General features: G+C 39.5%; 2 protein-coding genes across 4 annotated transcripts in view; one reads left to right on the top strand and one right to left on the bottom strand.

Moving 5' to 3' along the window:
- Nucleotides 1–4,870: 4,870 nt before the first annotated feature.
- RRAGA (Ras related GTP binding A) lies at nt 4,871–6,635 on the top strand. The gene has a single exon (XM_061425210.1). The coding sequence runs from the start codon at nt 5,318–5,320 to the stop codon at nt 6,257–6,259; it is 942 nt and encodes a 313-aa protein (XP_061281194.1). The 5' UTR covers nt 4,871–5,317; the 3' UTR covers nt 6,260–6,635.
- A 3,371-nt stretch (nt 6,636–10,006) lies between these two features.
- HAUS6 (HAUS augmin like complex subunit 6) overlaps nt 10,007–18,143 on the bottom strand; it is a 42,656-nt gene continuing 34,519 nt past the window's right edge. For 2 of the 3 annotated variants that reach the window (XM_061425208.1, XM_061425209.1), the window contains 3 exons: nt 17,388–17,523; nt 14,782–15,825; nt 10,007–13,327 (listed from right to left, as the gene is read on the bottom strand). In XM_061425208.1, the coding sequence (XP_061281192.1) occupies nt 13,266–13,327; nt 14,782–15,825; nt 17,388–17,523 (1,242 nt within the window). In that variant the 3' untranslated portion in view covers nt 10,007–13,265. The remainder of the gene's footprint in view (nt 13,328–14,781; nt 15,826–17,387; nt 17,524–18,143) is intronic. The other variant, XR_009737973.1, reaches the window with a different exon arrangement.

Raw genomic sequence — 18,143 nt, 5'->3', positions numbered from 1 at the left:
AAAAAGAAAATAAAGAAACACTTCCCAATTAATTCTATAAGGCCAGTATTACTCTGATTCCAAAGCCAGGCAAAAGTATCACACAAGAACTACAGACCACTATCTCTTTTTAAAATATCAGCAAACTGAACCAGCAATATATATAAAGGATTATATTCCATGACCAAGAGGAGTTTATCCCAGAAATACAAGGCTGTTTTAATACTGGAAAAATCAATTAATGTAATATACCACATCAACAGAATGAAAGACAAAAATACTTGATCTCTCAGTGATTCAGGAAAGGCATTAACAAAATCCAATGCCCATTCTTGGTTTTGTTTTTTTACAAATTCCTCAGGAAATTAGGAAAAGAAGGGAGCTTCTTTGGAGGACTTCCCTGGTGGTCCAGTGGTTAAGAATCTACTTGCCAACGCAGGGGACACGGGTTCAATCCCTGGTCCAGGAAGATTCTACATGCCAACGTGCAATTAAGCCCATGTACCACTACTGAGCCCATGCTCTCAAGCCCACGAGCCACAACTACTGAAGGTGGTATGCCCAGAGCCCGTGCTCCACAACAAGAGAAGCCAGCAAAATGAGACACCCACACCTCGCAACTAGAAAGTAGCCCCCGCTCACCACGACTAGAGAAAAGCCCATGCACAGCATTGAAGACCCAGAGCAGCCAAAAATAAGTGAATTAAATTCTTTTTAAAAGAAGGGCAATTCCTCAACCTAATAAAGAACATCTGCAAAAAAGCTACAACTAACATCATGCTTAGCAGTAAGACAGATAGCTTAGTTGCCCCACTGAGATACAGGGCTCTTTTAACATATGTAAATTAATCAGTGTGATACACCACATTAAAATGAAACATCAAAATCACATGTTCATCTCAACAGGTGCAGAAGAAGCATTTGACAACATTCAACTTCCATTCATAATAAAAATTCTCAACAAAGTAGATGCAAAAGGAAATTTCCTCAACATAATAAACGCCATTTACGAAAAGTCACAGACAACATTATAAACAAGGGGGAGAAAACAGAAAACTTCTTTTCTAAGATTCAATACAAGGCAAGAATTCTCACTCTTGCCACTTCTATTTAACACAGTACTAGAAATACTGTAAATATCAATCAGACAAAAAAAAGGATAAAAGGAATCCAAATCAGAAAGGAGGAAGTAAAATTCTCACTGTACAGTGACATGATCTTATACATAGAAAACCCTAAACACACACACACACACATACATATCTTAGGACTATTAAACAAATTCAGTAAAGTTACAGGATTCAAAATTCATGCATAAAAAGCAGTTGTGCTTCCAAACACAGACACATAGATCAACGGAACAGAAAAGACAGCCCAGAAATAAATCCATGCACTTAAGACAAAGGCAAGAATAAAAAAAGGAGAAAAATCAGCCTCCTCAATAAGTGGGTGCTGGAGAATCTGAACAGCTATTTGTAAAAGAATGAAATTAACATTATATATGAAACTAACACCATATACAAAAATAAACTCAGACTGAATTAAGACCTAAATGTAAGACTGACTAGAAACTATAAAACTCCTAGAAGAAAATAAAAGTAGAACAAACACCCTTTGACATAAATAGTAGCAATATTTTTTTGGATCTAATTCCTAAAAGCAAAGGAAATAAAAGCAAAACTAAACAAAAAAACTCAAAAGCTTTTGGACAAGAAAGTGAAAGTGAAAATTGCTTAGTCACTTGTCTGACTCTTTGGGACCCATGGCCTGTACAGTCCATGGAATTCTCCAGGTCAGAATACTGGAGTGGGTAGCCTTTCTCTTCTCCAGGAGATCTTCCCAACCCAGGGATAAAACCCAGGTCTCCGGCATTGCAGGCAGATTCTTTACCAGCTGAGCAAAGGAAACTATCAATAAAACAAAAAGACAATCATTTGCAAATTATATGATTGATAAGGGGTTAATACCCAAAATACTAACCCCTTATGTTGAGCTCATACAACTTAACATCAAAAAAACAAACAACCTACTTTTTTAAATGGGGCAGAAGACCTAAATAGACATGTTCCCAAAGAAGACATACAGATGGCCAACAGGCATACGAAAAGATGCTCAACATCGTTAATCATCAGCGAAATACATAGTAAAACTACAATGAGATATCACCTTACAATGGATATCACTAGAAAAACCACAAATGTCAAATGTTGGTGAGGATACAGAGAAAAGGAACCCTTGTACTGTTGATGGAAATGCAAATCAGTGCAGCCACCGTGGCAAACAGTCTCGAGGTTCTTCAAAAAATTGAAAATAGAATTGTCATATGATTCAGAAATTCTGCTTCTAGGTACATAGTAAAAGAAAAGAAAATCACTATCTCAAAAAGGTATCCGCACCCTCATGTCCACTGCAAGATTATTTACAATAGCCAAGAAGTGAGAATCAGGGACTTTCTGGCAGTCCAGTGGTTAAGACTCTGCACTCCCAATGCAGGGACATAGGTTCAATCCCTGGTCAGAGAACTAAGATCCCTCATGCCACACAACTTGTCAAAAAAGGAAAAAAGAGGTGGAATCAACCCAAGTGTCCATTGAAGGATGAATGAATAAAGAAAATATGATTGATATTAATATATCAATAAATATCAAGGAGAGTGGAAATTCAGCCATAAAGATGAAGAAAATCCTGCCTTTTGCAATAACAAGGATAGACCTTAAAGGCCTTATACTAAGTTAAATAAGTCGACACATGATCTCATCTATATGTGGAATCTAAAAATCTAAACTCATATATACATATTGGTTGTTGCCAGAGGTGGGGTTTTAGGAGGTGGGAAAAGTGGGTGAAAGTGGTCTAAAAGTACAAACTCCCAGTTATACATAAATAAGTCTGGGCATGTAATGCATTGTTAACTAAATAGTTATAGTCAATCATGGTGACTATAGTTAACAATATTGTATATTTGAAATTTGCTAAAAGGAATAGATCTTAAAAGTTATTATTACAAGAAAAAATTGCAACTATGTGAGGGGATGGGTGTTAACTAAACTTACTGTGGTAATCAGTTGGTAAGATATACATATATCAAATTATTAGGCTGTACAGCTAAAATGAATATCAATACAATGTCATAGTTCAATAACACTGTGGAAAGGGGCTGAGGGGAATCACCATAATCCAATGTAAGTACTAGAAGAACTTAAATAAACTGAATACTAAAACCTCAGATATGCAGATGGCACCACCCTTATGGCAGAAAGTGAAGAAGAACTAAAGAGCCTCTTGATAAAAGTGAAAGAGGAGAGTGAAAAAGTTGGCTTTAAGCTCAACATTCAGAAAACTAAAATCATGACATCCAGTCCCATCACTTTATGGCAAATAGATGGGAAAAGTGGCTGACTTTATTTTTCTGGGCTCCAAAATGACTGCAGATGGTGATTGCAGCCATGAAATTAAAAGACGCTTACTCCTTGGAAGGAAAGTTATGACCAACCTAGACAGCATATTGAAAAGCAGAGACATTACTTTGTCAACAAAGGTCCATCTAGTCAAGGCTATGGTTTTTCCAGTGGTCATGGATGGATGTGAGAGTTGGACTATACAGAAAACTGAGCACCGAAGAATTGATGCTTTTGAACTGTAGTGTTGCAGAAGACTCTTGAGAGTCCCCTGGACTGCAAGGAGATCCAACCAGTCCATCCTAAGGGAGATCAGTCTTGGGTGTTCATTGGTGGGACTGAAACTCCAATACTTTGGCCACCTGATGTGAAGAGCTGACTCGTTTGAGAAGACCCTGATGCTGGGAAAGATTGAGGGCAGGAGGAGAAGGGGACAACAGAGGATGAGATGGTTGGATGGCATCACCAACTCAATGGACATGGGTTTAGGTGAACTCCAAAAGTTGGTGATGGACAGGGAGGCCTGGCATGCCACGGTTTATGGGGTCACAAAGAGTCCGACACGACTGAGCGACTGAACTGAAAACCCCAAAATGTTCAACTTCCAGCAGGAATTCTTTTGTTGATATATTTTAACTAAAATGTATGTCAATATCCACTTGTAGAATATGGTGTTAGAAAATACTCTTGGTGGTTCAGAAAATGAAGATATGTTGTTTTAAACATAAAAACAAAAGAAAAATGTTTACGTTGAAAAAAAAAGAAGAAATGGTGATTTACATATATACAACGGGAATACTACGCAATCTTTAAAACGGAGATCCTGTCATTTGCAACACCAGGGATGAAACTGGAGGGCATCAGCCTTGAGTGAAATAACCCAGACATAAAAAGAAAAAAACTTTGCATGATCTCACTTATCTTTAGAATCTAAAAAAGTCAAACACATAGCAGCAGAAAGAATAATTATTACCAGGTAGGGGAAACGAGGGTGATGGGGAGATAATAGTCAAAGGATACAAAGTTGCAGTTACGCACGAAGAATAAGTCTAGAGATCTAACCTACAACACGATGACTAACAGCACTGTATTGAATGCTGGAAATTTACTAAGAGAGTAGGTTTAAGGTGCTATCACCACATTGTTTTTGTTTAGTCGATTAGTCGCGTCCGACTCTTCTGCGACCCCAAGGACTGTGTAGCCCTCCAGGCTCCTCTGTCCATGGGACTTTCCAGGCAAGAATACCGGAGTGGGTTGCCATTTCCTACTCCAGGGGAGGTTAGTCAAGTTGCTCAGTCGTGTCCGACTCTTTGCGACCCCATGGGCTACAGCCTACCAGGCTCCTCTGTCCATGGGATTTTCCAGGCAAGAGTACTGGAGTGGGTTGCCAGGAGGTTAAAACCACCCAAAAGTACACCGCCCATAGTGGGGTGCTGTGCTTTTTCCGGCCACGAGGTGGCAGCAATTCTCCCAACTGCCCACGCACGTACAATTTTGCGACCGTAAGCTCAGTTTAAATAGGAGAACAGAACACCCGAGTCCTGTGTTCCCCTTCCAATCTCTCCTTCGGGTGGTTTGTACTGGGTCTCATTAATAGAGCGGTTTTTCAAAGCTCTTCCGGCAGCGACGCTCGAGAGTGCGGGTTCTCGCGAGATCGCCGCCGGAAGTGGGTGGCTGCGGAGGCTCAGAGACTTCTCTCCCCGGAAGGCGCTCGTTTCTTCGGAGCTGCTGCAGCCGTCCGCCCCGTGGCGCTCTCCCCAGGGAAAGAGCTCACCGGACGCGGCCCTTCCCAGAGCCGAGCTCGGCCCTTCGGCTTCCCCAGCTGTACAGAGGCGCGGCCCAGCCGGCTGAGCCCCGGAAATCCCCGGCTCCCCCTCCCTCCGTCTGCGCTGCAGTTAGGCCGCGCCCAGAGGCCCAGTCCGCGGCAGCTCCGGCGGGTGATGCCAAATACAGCCATGAAGAAAAAGGTGCTGTTAATGGGGAAGAGCGGGTCGGGGAAGACCAGCATGAGGTCGATTATCTTTGCCAATTACATCGCTCGCGACACCCGGCGCCTGGGTGCCACCATTGATGTGGAGCACTCCCACGTCCGATTCCTGGGCAACCTAGTGCTGAATCTGTGGGACTGTGGCGGTCAGGACACCTTCATGGAAAATTACTTCACCAGCCAGCGAGACAACATCTTCCGTAATGTCGAGGTTCTGATTTATGTGTTCGACGTGGAGAGCCGCGAACTGGAAAAGGACATGCATTATTACCAGTCGTGCCTGGAGGCCATCCTCCAGAACTCTCCTGATGCCAAAATCTTCTGCTTGGTGCACAAGATGGATCTGGTTCAGGAAGATCAGCGTGACCTGATTTTTAAAGAGCGAGAGGAAGACCTGAGGCGTTTGTCTCGCCCGCTGGAGTGTGCTTGTTTTCGAACATCCATCTGGGATGAAACGCTCTACAAAGCCTGGTCCAGTATTGTCTATCAGCTGATTCCAAATGTCCAGCAGCTGGAGATGAATCTCAGGAATTTTGCCCAGATTATTGAGGCCGATGAAGTTCTGCTGTTCGAGAGAGCCACGTTCTTGGTCATCTCCCATTACCAGTGCAAAGAGCAGCGTGATGTCCACCGATTCGAGAAGATCAGCAACATAATTAAGCAGTTCAAGCTGAGCTGCAGTAAATTGGCCGCTTCTTTCCAGAGCATGGAAGTTAGGAATTCTAACTTCGCTGCTTTCATCGACATCTTCACATCAAACACGTACGTGATGGTGGTTATGTCGGATCCGTCGATCCCTTCTGCGGCTACTCTGATCAACATTCGCAATGCCAGGAAACACTTTGAGAAGCTGGAGAGAGTGGATGGTCCCAAGCACAGCCTCCTTATGCGTTGAATATTGCCAAAATACGCTCTCTGAAAATGCTTAATTGCCTTCCCCCCACCCCTTTTTTTTCAATATTCATAATGTCGTGTGCTTATAAGTGGGCTTTGAAATGTGTGCTGCTTATCATTTTCATCTTTCTTCCCTTCTCCCCAGTCTTTTGGACTCTATTTACTCAGTTATCCAGTAGAGCTTTAAAGATGGCCTTTCTGAAAAGTTGGTATGGGGTAACACTAAAGTGGGTGGTGGTGTATGTGTGTATGTGTGTTCTGATTACCTGGTTATAGTAGATACACAAAGCCTTTACAATATCTTCTGTATTCCTTACAAGGTTGCAAAGATGTAATGTTATTTTATCAGCAAGGTATTAAAATGCGTTTATAAATTCTTCTGGCTTCAATCATGAATAAACATTTGCTGTTAGCAGTTTAAAATATGGTCTTATTTGAAATAATTTGAAGGTGGTTAATATTAAAGCTGTAGATTCTGACTGCCCACAGGTATTGCTTAACTGGTAAATTTGATTGTGTTATCTTGGCTCCCCCATCGCCTTAAGGATGTTACTTAGCAACTGCAGCAGTGTGGTTAAGAGAATGGTCTCTGGAGCTTTATCACCTGAGCTGAGTTAGTATTCTAGCACTAGTATTCTAGTGCCTTCACTTACTGTCTCCATGAACTAAGTACTTTATTTTACTGTTTGTTCCCTCATTTGTAAAATGTGGATAAGAATAGCACTGCTTCACTGGATTAAAACAATATGGAAAGCATTTAGAATAGGGCCTGGCACATACTAATGTGTCAGTTGCCAATACTACCTACTGAACCATTCTTCCCCCCACTGCCAAATTACTGGATGTGTGAAGCCTGGCAAAATAGGAGCTACCTACTAAATCCCAGGTATTCTTAAAGACTTAATGTGCATTTTCTTATCTAACCATAATTTGTAAGGCAGATTACTTTTATCTCTGTTAAAAGATGAGAAAACTGCCATGACCTTATTAAGGTCATACAGCTGCAACTTAGGCAGTGAAATTGCAGATCCTTGCCCCTTACATGCCACTACTTCCTCCATTGACAAAAAAGTTAATCATAAAAATCCTAGCATTTTAGCCATACATTATTCCTTCATATAATTTCCCAAATTTCATAGATTGTGTAAACTGAAGCCTAGTAAGTGACTTCTCTTAAAGAATAGTGTTTCGCCTTGGGCAAGATCACTTTCCCATCTGTATTTATCTGGAAATTGAATAATTTTCAATCCGATTCTTTGATTACATACTTTCAGGGAAGAATTCTAAGGTTCCTGTTTTGAGTTGGCAATGTGATATAGAGAAATAAAAAAGACCTAAAATGCCCTGTTTCAGCTGCCTCATATATTGTTTTAAATGAAATCTAAATATCTTAGAGACAAAACACCTCTTCTCACCTCTCATTTTACAAATGAGGCATTATCTCTATATACAGACATGTAATGTAAGTGATAGGGAATTTCCAAACCTTTATAAAGTTATTTAACATTTATTAAATCCTTTATAGCAGCAACTGTGGATAACAGGGTCCCTACCTATGAAGGGCAAGAAGCTATTCAGACATTATTAAACTAATAGTATAGATGTACTTTTAAAAGTCATTTTAAATTCCACATTTAATACTCTAGAGCTAGGTGCTATGTTTATTCAAAACTGTAGTATGTAAAACATTTACAAATAGTCCCATGGAGGACTCACAGATATTTTAAATTTAGGATGTGGCTTTGACATTGACAGTGCATAAGAAAAAAGGTGTATCAACTATATATTGGCAACTTAATGTGAAAGAGAATTTTACTTTAGCAAATACTTTTACATTAAGGAAAATGTCCTTAAATTTTATTTTAGTATACTTAGGGGAAAAAATAGTGATTCCTTTTATATAGTTCTCAAGGATTAAAATTCCAAAGATCATGGTTACAAAATACATGGTAAAGAATGGTTTCAAAATACTTGTATTTTTGTTTTTAATTAAATTCCCCCAAATTGATTTTCTTTAACATGATCTAGTTTTTATTCCACTTGATAACAGTTTTCACGTTGAGCAATATTTTTTGCTTGTCCTCTTTAAGCATTTAAAACAATTAGGACATATAGGCAGTATTCTTGCCTGGAGAATCCTGTGGATGGAGGAGCCTGGTGGGGTGCTGTCTATGGGGTTGCACAGAGTCGGACACAACTGAAATGACTTAGCATGCATGTGTGCACTGGAGAAGGAAATGGCAACCCACTCCAGTATTCTTGCCTGGAGAATCCCAGGGACGGAGGAGCCTGGTGGGGTGCTGTCTATGGGGTCGCACAGAGTTGGACATGACTGAAGTGACTTAGCATGCATGTGTGCATTGGAGAAGGAAATGGCAACCCACTCCAGTGTTCTTGCCTGGAGAATCCCAGGGACGGAGGAGCCTGGTGGGCTGCCATCTATGGGGTTGCACAGAGTTGGACACGACTGAAGTGACTTAGCAGCAACAGGCATTATCTGAAGTTTCATACTAATACAAAAGTCAGTTTATACACCTTCATCTTATCAATAGTGAATAAAAGTACATTCTGTTGTAATGAGAAAAAGTACTCTTATAGCAATAAAGTAGCCCTCCCTCTTTACCATTACTTTAATTCCATCATACAGAAGGCAAAGGAAACAATTCCAATACTTACGTATCAGCTAAGAAAGAAGTATGTATGGTCACACCCCACACACACATCTACATAGGTGTATGTGTATTTAATCAATACAACTGGAGAAATCACAACCATGAAAAAACATGATAAAAGCAATAAATGGAAAATACTAAGTGAACAAAGATTAGCATAAGCTATAGGGGATTTTGGAGAAGGCAATGGCACCCCACTCCAGGACTCTTGCCTGGAAAATCCCATGGACAGAGGAGCCTGGTGGGCTGCAGTCCATGGGGTCGCTGAGAGCCGGACACGACTGAGCGACTTCACTTTTCACTTTCATGCACTGGAGACGGAAATGGCAACCCACTCCAGTGTTCTTGCCTGGAGAATCCCAGGGATGGGGGAGCCTGGTGGGCTGCCGTCTATGGGGTCGCACAGAGTAGGACACGACTGAAGCGACTTAGCAGCAGCAGCATAGGGAATTTTAGAGAAGGGACAGGAAAATGGATAAGGAAAGAGACTTTAAGGTGAATGTGAGATTTTTTCTGAACCTTAAAGGACAAAGGGCTTCCCTGGTGGCTCAGCTGGTAAAGAATCCGCCTGCAGTGAGGGAGACCTGGGTCCAATCCCTGGGTTGGGAAGATCCCCTGGAGAAGGACAGCTACCTACTTCGGTATACTGGCCTGGAGAATTCCATGGACTGTATAGTCCATGGGGTCGCAAAGAGTCAGACAAGACTAAGAGACTTTCACTTTCTAAAGGACAAATATAATTGTGATAAGCTGGGAGATGAAACTAGGATGTTCCAGGTTCAAAACTGTGAATTAAGATTTTTAAAGACACATGCTGACCAAAGCACTTTAGTAAAAAAAAAAAAAAAGAGGGGAGACCATAGTGGAAGGGGGAATAGATGAATCTATGGAGGGAACCTTGTATGCCTTTAAATTTTAATTCAATTCTAGAATTACCATTTTAATGGTTTTTCCAGTGGTTTTTCCATTTTAAACAAAATGGTATGATCAAAGCAGTCCCTTAAGGACAAAAGGCATGTATGCAGGCAATAACAAACAAGGAAGAGACTAAAAGCAATAAGTCATAATCAAAATGGTTTACAAGAAAGTGACAGATTTAATATACTTTTGTTTATACAACTAGCATACAAAGGACAGGGAAGAATGCCAAAAACTCTCAGCCTATCCCAGGTATGACTCATTTGACAATGTGGTTTTTGTAAATCCATTAATATCTAGAGAGATTTTGATCTTCAGATTCTCAGCAATTTAGGGCCTACACTTACTGTAAGCTTCAGCTTCCATTCAGTTCAGTTCAGTTCAGTCACGCAGTCATGTCCGACCCTTTGCAATCTCAAAGACTGCATGCAGCACGCCAGGCTTCCCTGTCCATCACCAGCTCTAGGAGCCTACTCAAACTCATGTTCATTGAGTCGGTGATGCCATCCAACCACCTCATCCTCCGTCATCCCCATCTCCTCCCACCTTCAATCTTTCCCAGAATCAGGATCTGTTCCAATGAGTCAGCTCTTCACATCAGGCAGCCAAAGTACTGGAGTTTCAGCTTAGCATCAAGTCCTTCCAATGAATATTCAGGACTGATCTTTTAGGATGGACTGGCTGGATCTCCTTGCAGTCCAAGGCACTCTCAAGAGTCTTCTCCAACACCACAGTTCAAAAGCATCAATTCTTCGGCACTCAGCTTTCTTCACAGTCCAACTCTCACATCCATCCATGACCACTGGAAAAACCATAGCTTTGACTAGACAGACCTTTGTTGGCAAAGTAGTATGCTTTTTAATATGCTATCTAGGTTGGTCATAACTTTTCTTCCAAGGAGCAAGCATCTTTTAATTTCATGGCTGCAGTCACCATCTGCAGTGATTCTGGAGCCCAAAAAATAAAGTCGGTCACTGTTTCCATTGTTTCCCCATTTATTTGCCATGAAGTGATGGGACCAGATGCCATGATCTTAGTTTTCTGAATGTTGAGTTTTAAGCCAACTTTTTCACTCTCCTCTTTCACTTTCATCAAGAGGCTCTTTAGTTCTTCACTTTCTGCCAAACAGTTTCCTTATCAAACAGCTAAGATCTATAAAGCAGTATGGTGTGAATAGTGTACCTAGCTTCTTTAAGAAACCCCAGGACTAAAGGCGAATTATATCCCCTGGCACTGACTCTCAAGTTTCTTATTAAGCCTAACAATTACCAGGGAAGCATATTTAAAAGTGGAAATTTCTAATCCTCATTTTAGACCTACAGAATCCACATTTTTTAAGATGTATCCCAGGTAATTTCTTGAGTCCATCTTAGACAAGTCATTTAAAGAAGGTCCCTAGCTTTGGTATCATTATCTATAAAATAGGTACAATATCACTGTCTTACAGAGGTTTAAGAATTAATTGATATAATTTGTATTATTAAGTATCTAATACATATTATTAAGTATCTGGGTTTCCCAGGTGGTGCTAGTGGTAAAGAACCCACTTGCCAATCCAGGAGACGTGAGAGACTCGGGTTCAATCCCTGGGTGGGGAAGATCCCCTGGAGGAGGGAATGGCAATCCACTCCAGTATTCCTGCCTGGAGAATCCCATGGACAGAGAAGCCTGGTGGGCTACAGTCCATGGGGTCACCAGGAGTCGGATATGACTGAAGCAACTTAACATGCACACATATTAAGTATCTAGGAATGGCCCTGGCAATTTGTAGATGCTAGTATGAGAGCTGCACCTTCTCCTTAACATATTAATTTTGAGCTTACCAGTACTGGGTTTCTTAAGACTAAAGAACAGTTTGCTTGTAGACCTGCAGAATCCCTATTTGTTCTATTAACTAATAAAAGAATTTGCCACCTGAGGAGAAGCTTTTCTCTTCCTTTCTTTTCCACTGCTAATAGAGTAATTATATGTGTTTTTCTTATGTCTTTTCTCACACACACCCACACACACATGCCTGGCCTTCAAACTTGGATCAAACAAGCAACACAAAAGAAAATAAGCCAAAATGAGTCATGAAAGATGAACTATTAAGCCCATCTACTTCCAGAACTCTCTCCTTCAACTTTTCTCCTCTTCTGGACAGTTTCTTGGCAAATGGACAAAGCTGCGATGGTTAAGAGCTGGCATTATAGACACAGGGGTGCTGTAGGTGCTATAACCCTTCCAGCATGTACTTAACCTCCTGGTTCACAGAGGGTAATGGCATGTATTCACCTGAATGCTAAAGACAAGCCTTTCTCTTGGCTGGGAGGCCTGACTAAATCAGGCAGGACACTATACAAGAGACCTCACATCTGACTCCCATTTAAAGTCCAGAAAGCCCACTCCTGCAGCCATATCCTACACCTTGGCCTTTTAGTTCTGAGGTCTTGTTGGTTTATTAAGGAAGGAAAATAGCGTTAAACCCTAGCTTCATCACCAACTTAGCCGTGTAACACTGAACAAGTTATTTAACCCCAAATTCAGTTTTTTCAAGTTAATTTGAAGCTGTTCTATAGGCAGTTGGGGAACTGATGGTTTTTGAGGAGGAAAGTAGCAATACAAATTAGCTCCCCCAAAAGTAGTGCCCCTCCAACAAAAAATACACACTAATTTTTTTTTTTCTGTTCAAATAAAACACTAGAGTTAAATTCTCAAAGTCTAAATTAGTCTAAACATAAAACTGCTATACAATCCACTGAATGGATTTATAGTTATTGTCCCTCAAAAATATCTAGTCATCGTCCACTTTTTTCTTTCTACCCCAGTCTTCACTATCATCACAGGCACTTTATTCTATCAAACATCATTTTTCAGAACCAACCTACTTGAATAATCATTAAGCCTCTTTAGAGCTTTCCCAAACTTAAACTTTGTCATTTTGACTATACATTACTCTCCTCACTTAATAGAAGTTATTTCCCTAAAAAGAAAAATCATATATCTAATAGCTATTAAGTAAACCACTTGATAAAATTACATCAAAAACTACTCATCTTTATGTTAATTAACTGAATTAGGACATAATAAATTAGCCTACTACCTTGTCATTTACTTCATGCTTACAATATTACTCTGGCTTCCTGGGTAGTTCAAATGATAAAGAATCTCAAGAAAGAAACCAAAATGGCTTCACATAACTTGATATTTGCTTTCCAATACTTCACAGTTCAACCCCCTATCCATACAAAGCAAGAAAATCCAAACATATTCTCCTTACCTAAAAACAGTAGAAAAGGCTAACAGGCATTATTTAAGACTTTTTTAGACTTTGAAAAAGTTACACTTCCCATGTGTATTTAAACTGCAAATTAGTTTTTATTTTATGTCATTGCTTCAAATTAAGTGCATCACAGTTAAACTGACTGGACTACTGCTTCATCTTGTTGAGTCAGATGGAGATACTTCTGCATCAAGGCTCTTATTCAAGATTTCTTCTTCTGCAAAATTGATTTTAAAAAGAGAAAAAAAAGGATAAACATTATAAAGAAAAAGTATGTCAAATTCCATGTAATAGCAAACTTCAGTCTTCAGAAAAAGTTCACAGGCAAATACGTAACTGTGATAAAATTACCGTTATTCTCACTGAGGGACCTCTTTGCCAGAGGTACATCTGTCCTAGAATACTTTTTAACACACCAGTGTTTAATTATCATGGGCAAATCAGAATGATTTATAATCTGTATTACCAGATCTATATCTGTTCTAGCATGCTTTAAGAGCAGTTTTTGTTTTGTTGAAATACAGGTGATTTACAATATTGTATTAGATTTAGATGGACAAAGTGATTTATATATTTCTTACTACCTATATTATATTGATTTTATATTTTTTAACATATACATTATACATATTTTATACTATATTACATATTTTTCCATTATTTTCCATTATAGGTTATTATAAGATATTGAATACAGTTCCAAGAGCAATTGTTTTTAACTCTTTATGATGAGCCAAACTTATCTGCCATCCAGCTTCAATAATTATTAATACTAATTGTTACAAGTTGAACTGTGTCCCTTCCAAAAGAAGTTCTAACTTCTGTACCTCATGTTAAAGTACATGTTCTGTACCTGATGTTAAAGTTCTAACCCCTGTACTTCAGAATATGGCTTTATTTGGAAATAGGGTCACTGCAGACATATTCAGTTAAGAGTAGGATGGGAGCACAATGGGCTATCAGTCTATACGACGAGTATCCTTATAGGAAGGTACATAGAACACAAGGGGAGAATGCCATGTGCAGGTGGAGGCAGAGATGAACTACGCTGCCACAAGCTAAAGAACACCTGGGAGTATCAGAAGCTAGAAAAGTCAAGGATCATCCTCTGTGATTTCAGAGGGAACATGGTCATGCCAACACTGTGAGCCTGACTACTACCCTCCAAAACTTGTTTCCTCCAGAAACAAAAAAATTTCTGTTGTCTTAAGCCACCAAGTTTGTGGTACTTTGTTATGGCAGCCCTAGGAAAGTAGTACATTGACCCATCTTGTCACCACACCCCCATCAAATTACTTCAAAGCAAATCATAGATACTATAAGTTTTGAGATATTTCTTAACATTTTTAGAACCATCTTCCATTAGTGAAGATTTTGACAAGATCTGTTTTCAGTAGTTTGTATTACAAAAGCAACAGGTTCCAGGATTTTGGTTTTGTTTTCCACCCCTGTCCCATACCAGTTGTAAGTTATATACATCATCTCATCACAAGAGATTCTGAAAGTACCCATAAAAATGATGGACTCACTTTTCTCATCCTGACTGAAGGAATAAGGAATATATTCTGTCTCATTAACAAGATCATGTAACAGTCACTGAATACTATTTTTACGAGAAGTTGAGAGAAAACTTTCAACAGGTCAATATGCCCACGTCTAGTTAAATCTTACCTGTTAAATTAGATAGAAGTTCTCCAAGGCTACATGGTATTGTGGTCTTCAATCTTTGTTCCACTGGAGAAAACTTAATTAGTGGTGAAAGAGACCGTTTTCTTTCACCAAGGGACATGCGTGAAGATGGTTTTGTATAGTCAATGTGCAAATCATGAATGCCCAAAAAATTAAGCATATCATCAGTCTGCATCTTTTGTGGAGTAAGGCTCAATTCTGGTTTGTGTCTTTCAAGTATTTCAGGATTAGAGAGGTAAATTTCTTCCCTTCGCTTGGATGGAGATTTCTTCAGAGCCTCATATCCACTGCAAGTAGCCTGTAAATTGAAGTCTGATTCTGGAGTAGTCTGTTTTTCTCCCACAACATCTTCTGTGAAAATGCCACTGTGCATAGGACTATTTGGTTCCAGGTTAAAAGTGGCCTCTGTACTACTGGGGCTAATAAGACTTATGTGACCAACTTCTGGAAGAGTTTCATGTAATATGCCAAAATCACCATCTTTAAAACTGGAACTAATTTCACTTGATACCTGAAAACAGTTCCATAACATACTGTTATACATGGAAAAGTCTTTGTAAGAAGCTTTTGATTTGTCTGATATTTTAATATTATCTTCTTCACTGCTACCTAACACATTTCTTCTATTGCCTACAGCAGGGGAAAATGTCTCTATTTGGCTAGTTTCTAAAAGTTTGTTCTGTAAAGTTGTACAGTCCAAATCTTGCATACAAATTATGTCCTTATTTAACAAATCTGATGGATTTTGTGTTGTTGGTTCACCTATGCAAGTGGTCACCACGGGTTTCTGAGGCACACACTCGAGGCAATCTGAAACAACTTTCTCTTCAGGCAGATGAGAATGACTAGAATCGGACACAGTGGCTGCTGACAAGAAACTGGCCATGCTAAACTCTTTTTGATTATGCACCACAGGTAAGGATTCTGGCAATTCTTCTCTACGTTCAGTATCCACTTGAATTGGTTCTGTACTTCTGTTATCTTCTGTATCAACAGCTTTTCTCCATGAGCTCCGAATTTCACTTACTAATTAAATGAAGAGGGAAATAACACAAGTTGCTAATAAATTCCCAAACAGAACATGCAATTAAACATTTCATTTCTCGTGCTCAAGATAAAGCTGCTGACTCAGTATATGTTCATAGGTATGCCAGCTGAATGACAAGGCTCCACAATATACCAAAGCCCAACAACATCAAAGAACCACATCTCCAAATGATCACACAACAAACAAAAGCTGTTCCTGAAATATGCATATACTTTCACACAGCACATACAAATTACATGTGTTTAAAAGATATTTTCTTGTCCATCTAGGCCAGGGTTCAGCAAACTTTCTATAAAGGGCCAAATAGTAATACATCAGGTTTTTCACACCATCTTGTCTGTGGCAACTGTTCAGTTCTGTCACTGTTGTGCGAAAGCAACCATAAAAGATATGCTGACAAATGAACAAAGAAAGAAAGTGAAGCCGTTCAGTCATGTCTGACTTTTTGCAACCCCATGGACTGTAGCCCACCAGGCTACAGAATCCCATGTAGTCCATGGGATTCTCCAGGCAAGAATACTGGAGTGGGTTGCCATTTCCTTCTCCAAGGGATCTTCCCAACCCAGGTCTCCCGCACTGCAGGCAGACGCGTTAACCTCTGAGCCACCAGGGAAGCCCTACAAATGAACAAGGTTGTGTTCAAAACAACTTTATTTATAAAAACATACAGTGGGAAGATGTGGTTCACAAGATGTAGTTTGCCAAACACCAACCTATACAGTGGCTAGGTTCAACCTGAACTGAATCCATTTAACTTTCAATATGTAATTTCTAGTAGTATAATGGAAATTACACTTACTCACTCACCCAGGATGATGTGCCTACATGAGGACAAGAATATCAGAACTTTGCCTATGTGATACAGGTTGTAAGGAGACACTACTGGAGAGTCTGACAAGCTTTGGAGCAATAGATGAGATCTCTGTACACACAGTTTTTGGCTGATGCTGCTGGTTGTTGACTAGAAGAATATGGCCTCCATACTCTATAAGTGGGCTTCCCAGGTGGCTCAGTGGTAAAGAATCTTCCTGCCAATGCAGGAGACATGGGTTTGATCCCAGGTCAAGGAGATCTCCTGGAGAAGGAAATGGCAACCTACTACAGTATCCTTGCCAGGGAGATCCCATAGACAGAGGAGCCTAGCAGGCAACAGTCCATGGGGTCACACAAAAAGAGTCAGACACCACTTAGCAAGTAAACAACAACTCTATAAATGTTGATCACAAATCAGATGTGGAGGCAGAGGATTTTATTAAGTAATCAACTAAAATATTTTCCAGGAAAAAGCCAAGTAAAACAACAAACACAAAACTGTATAGTCATCAGGGCAAAATAATACTGCTGAAGTACTGCCATATGAGTGACAGTGCTCACAGTATTTCAGTAAAAGTCCCCCACATCAAAACAAATAGAGCCAATGCCACTAAACTGAAAGATACAGAAAACAATTTTAAAATGAATTTCAGAAGATCTGTCAGACCATGGTTCTAACAGTAGTATGTCTAAGAAAGAAAAGTGACCAAAAGCATTATTAACTTACTCAAGTTTTCTGGAGTTCGGGGAATTTGACTCCTTGTTAAGAATGGGTTAGAAATTAGAGAGTCAATTAGTTCCTCTAATTTTACTTCTTTTTCTTCAGAGAGCTGTGGTGAATTAGATAAAACTGCCCTTGCGACCTAAAACAGAAAAGAAAAAGTAAATCAAAAATATAAAGCCCACTGGTAGACTACAACAAAAGCCATAATAACAGCAACATGCACAAAAATAAGCTCAACAATGTAGCTCCCAGACACTTCATACAGACTATATAGGCACAATCCTATAAGGTGAAATCAAACCCCAAACCCATTTCCTTCCTTCTTATCTTAAATGAATATCCTGTTACATAGAGAAAAAGATAAATCTTTATACCTGGAAAGATTTAGACATAGATAGTTCTGACTACAGTGATCTGAGCTATATGCCACACTTATGAGCTTCACAATTCCACATCTGCTAAAATGACCAGTTCTAAAGCATACAGGTTCTTCTTAAAGTCCACTGAACAGTAGCACCTCTATTAATAGAGTACATTATGGTGACAACATACTTCTTTCTCATAAATTAGTGAACAAAACATAGGAATATATTTTTAAAATAGAGAAAAGCGTACGATATGAAAATAGCATTCTATACTAAATTTTAATAAAACCAGGAAACAAAAATAAGCAAATTAAAATCTCTGTGCCCTGAGATTCCTAAAAAAGAAACTGCCTACAACCATAATCAAACTGACTCCAGTTCACCCTCCTCCATG

The sequence above is a fragment of the Bos javanicus genome, chromosome 8 (genome assembly GCF_032452875.1).
Source record: "Bos javanicus breed banteng chromosome 8, ARS-OSU_banteng_1.0, whole genome shotgun sequence".
NCBI classification, from domain to species: domain Eukaryota; kingdom Metazoa; phylum Chordata; class Mammalia; order Artiodactyla; family Bovidae; genus Bos; species Bos javanicus.
This window is presented reverse-complemented; position numbering and strand designations above follow the sequence as displayed.

Excerpts from the sequence above, each read along its gene's own strand:
- RRAGA (XM_061425210.1), top strand. The coding sequence starts at position 5,318 with ATGCCAAATACAGCCATGAAGAAAAAGGTGCTGTTAATGGGGAAGAGC.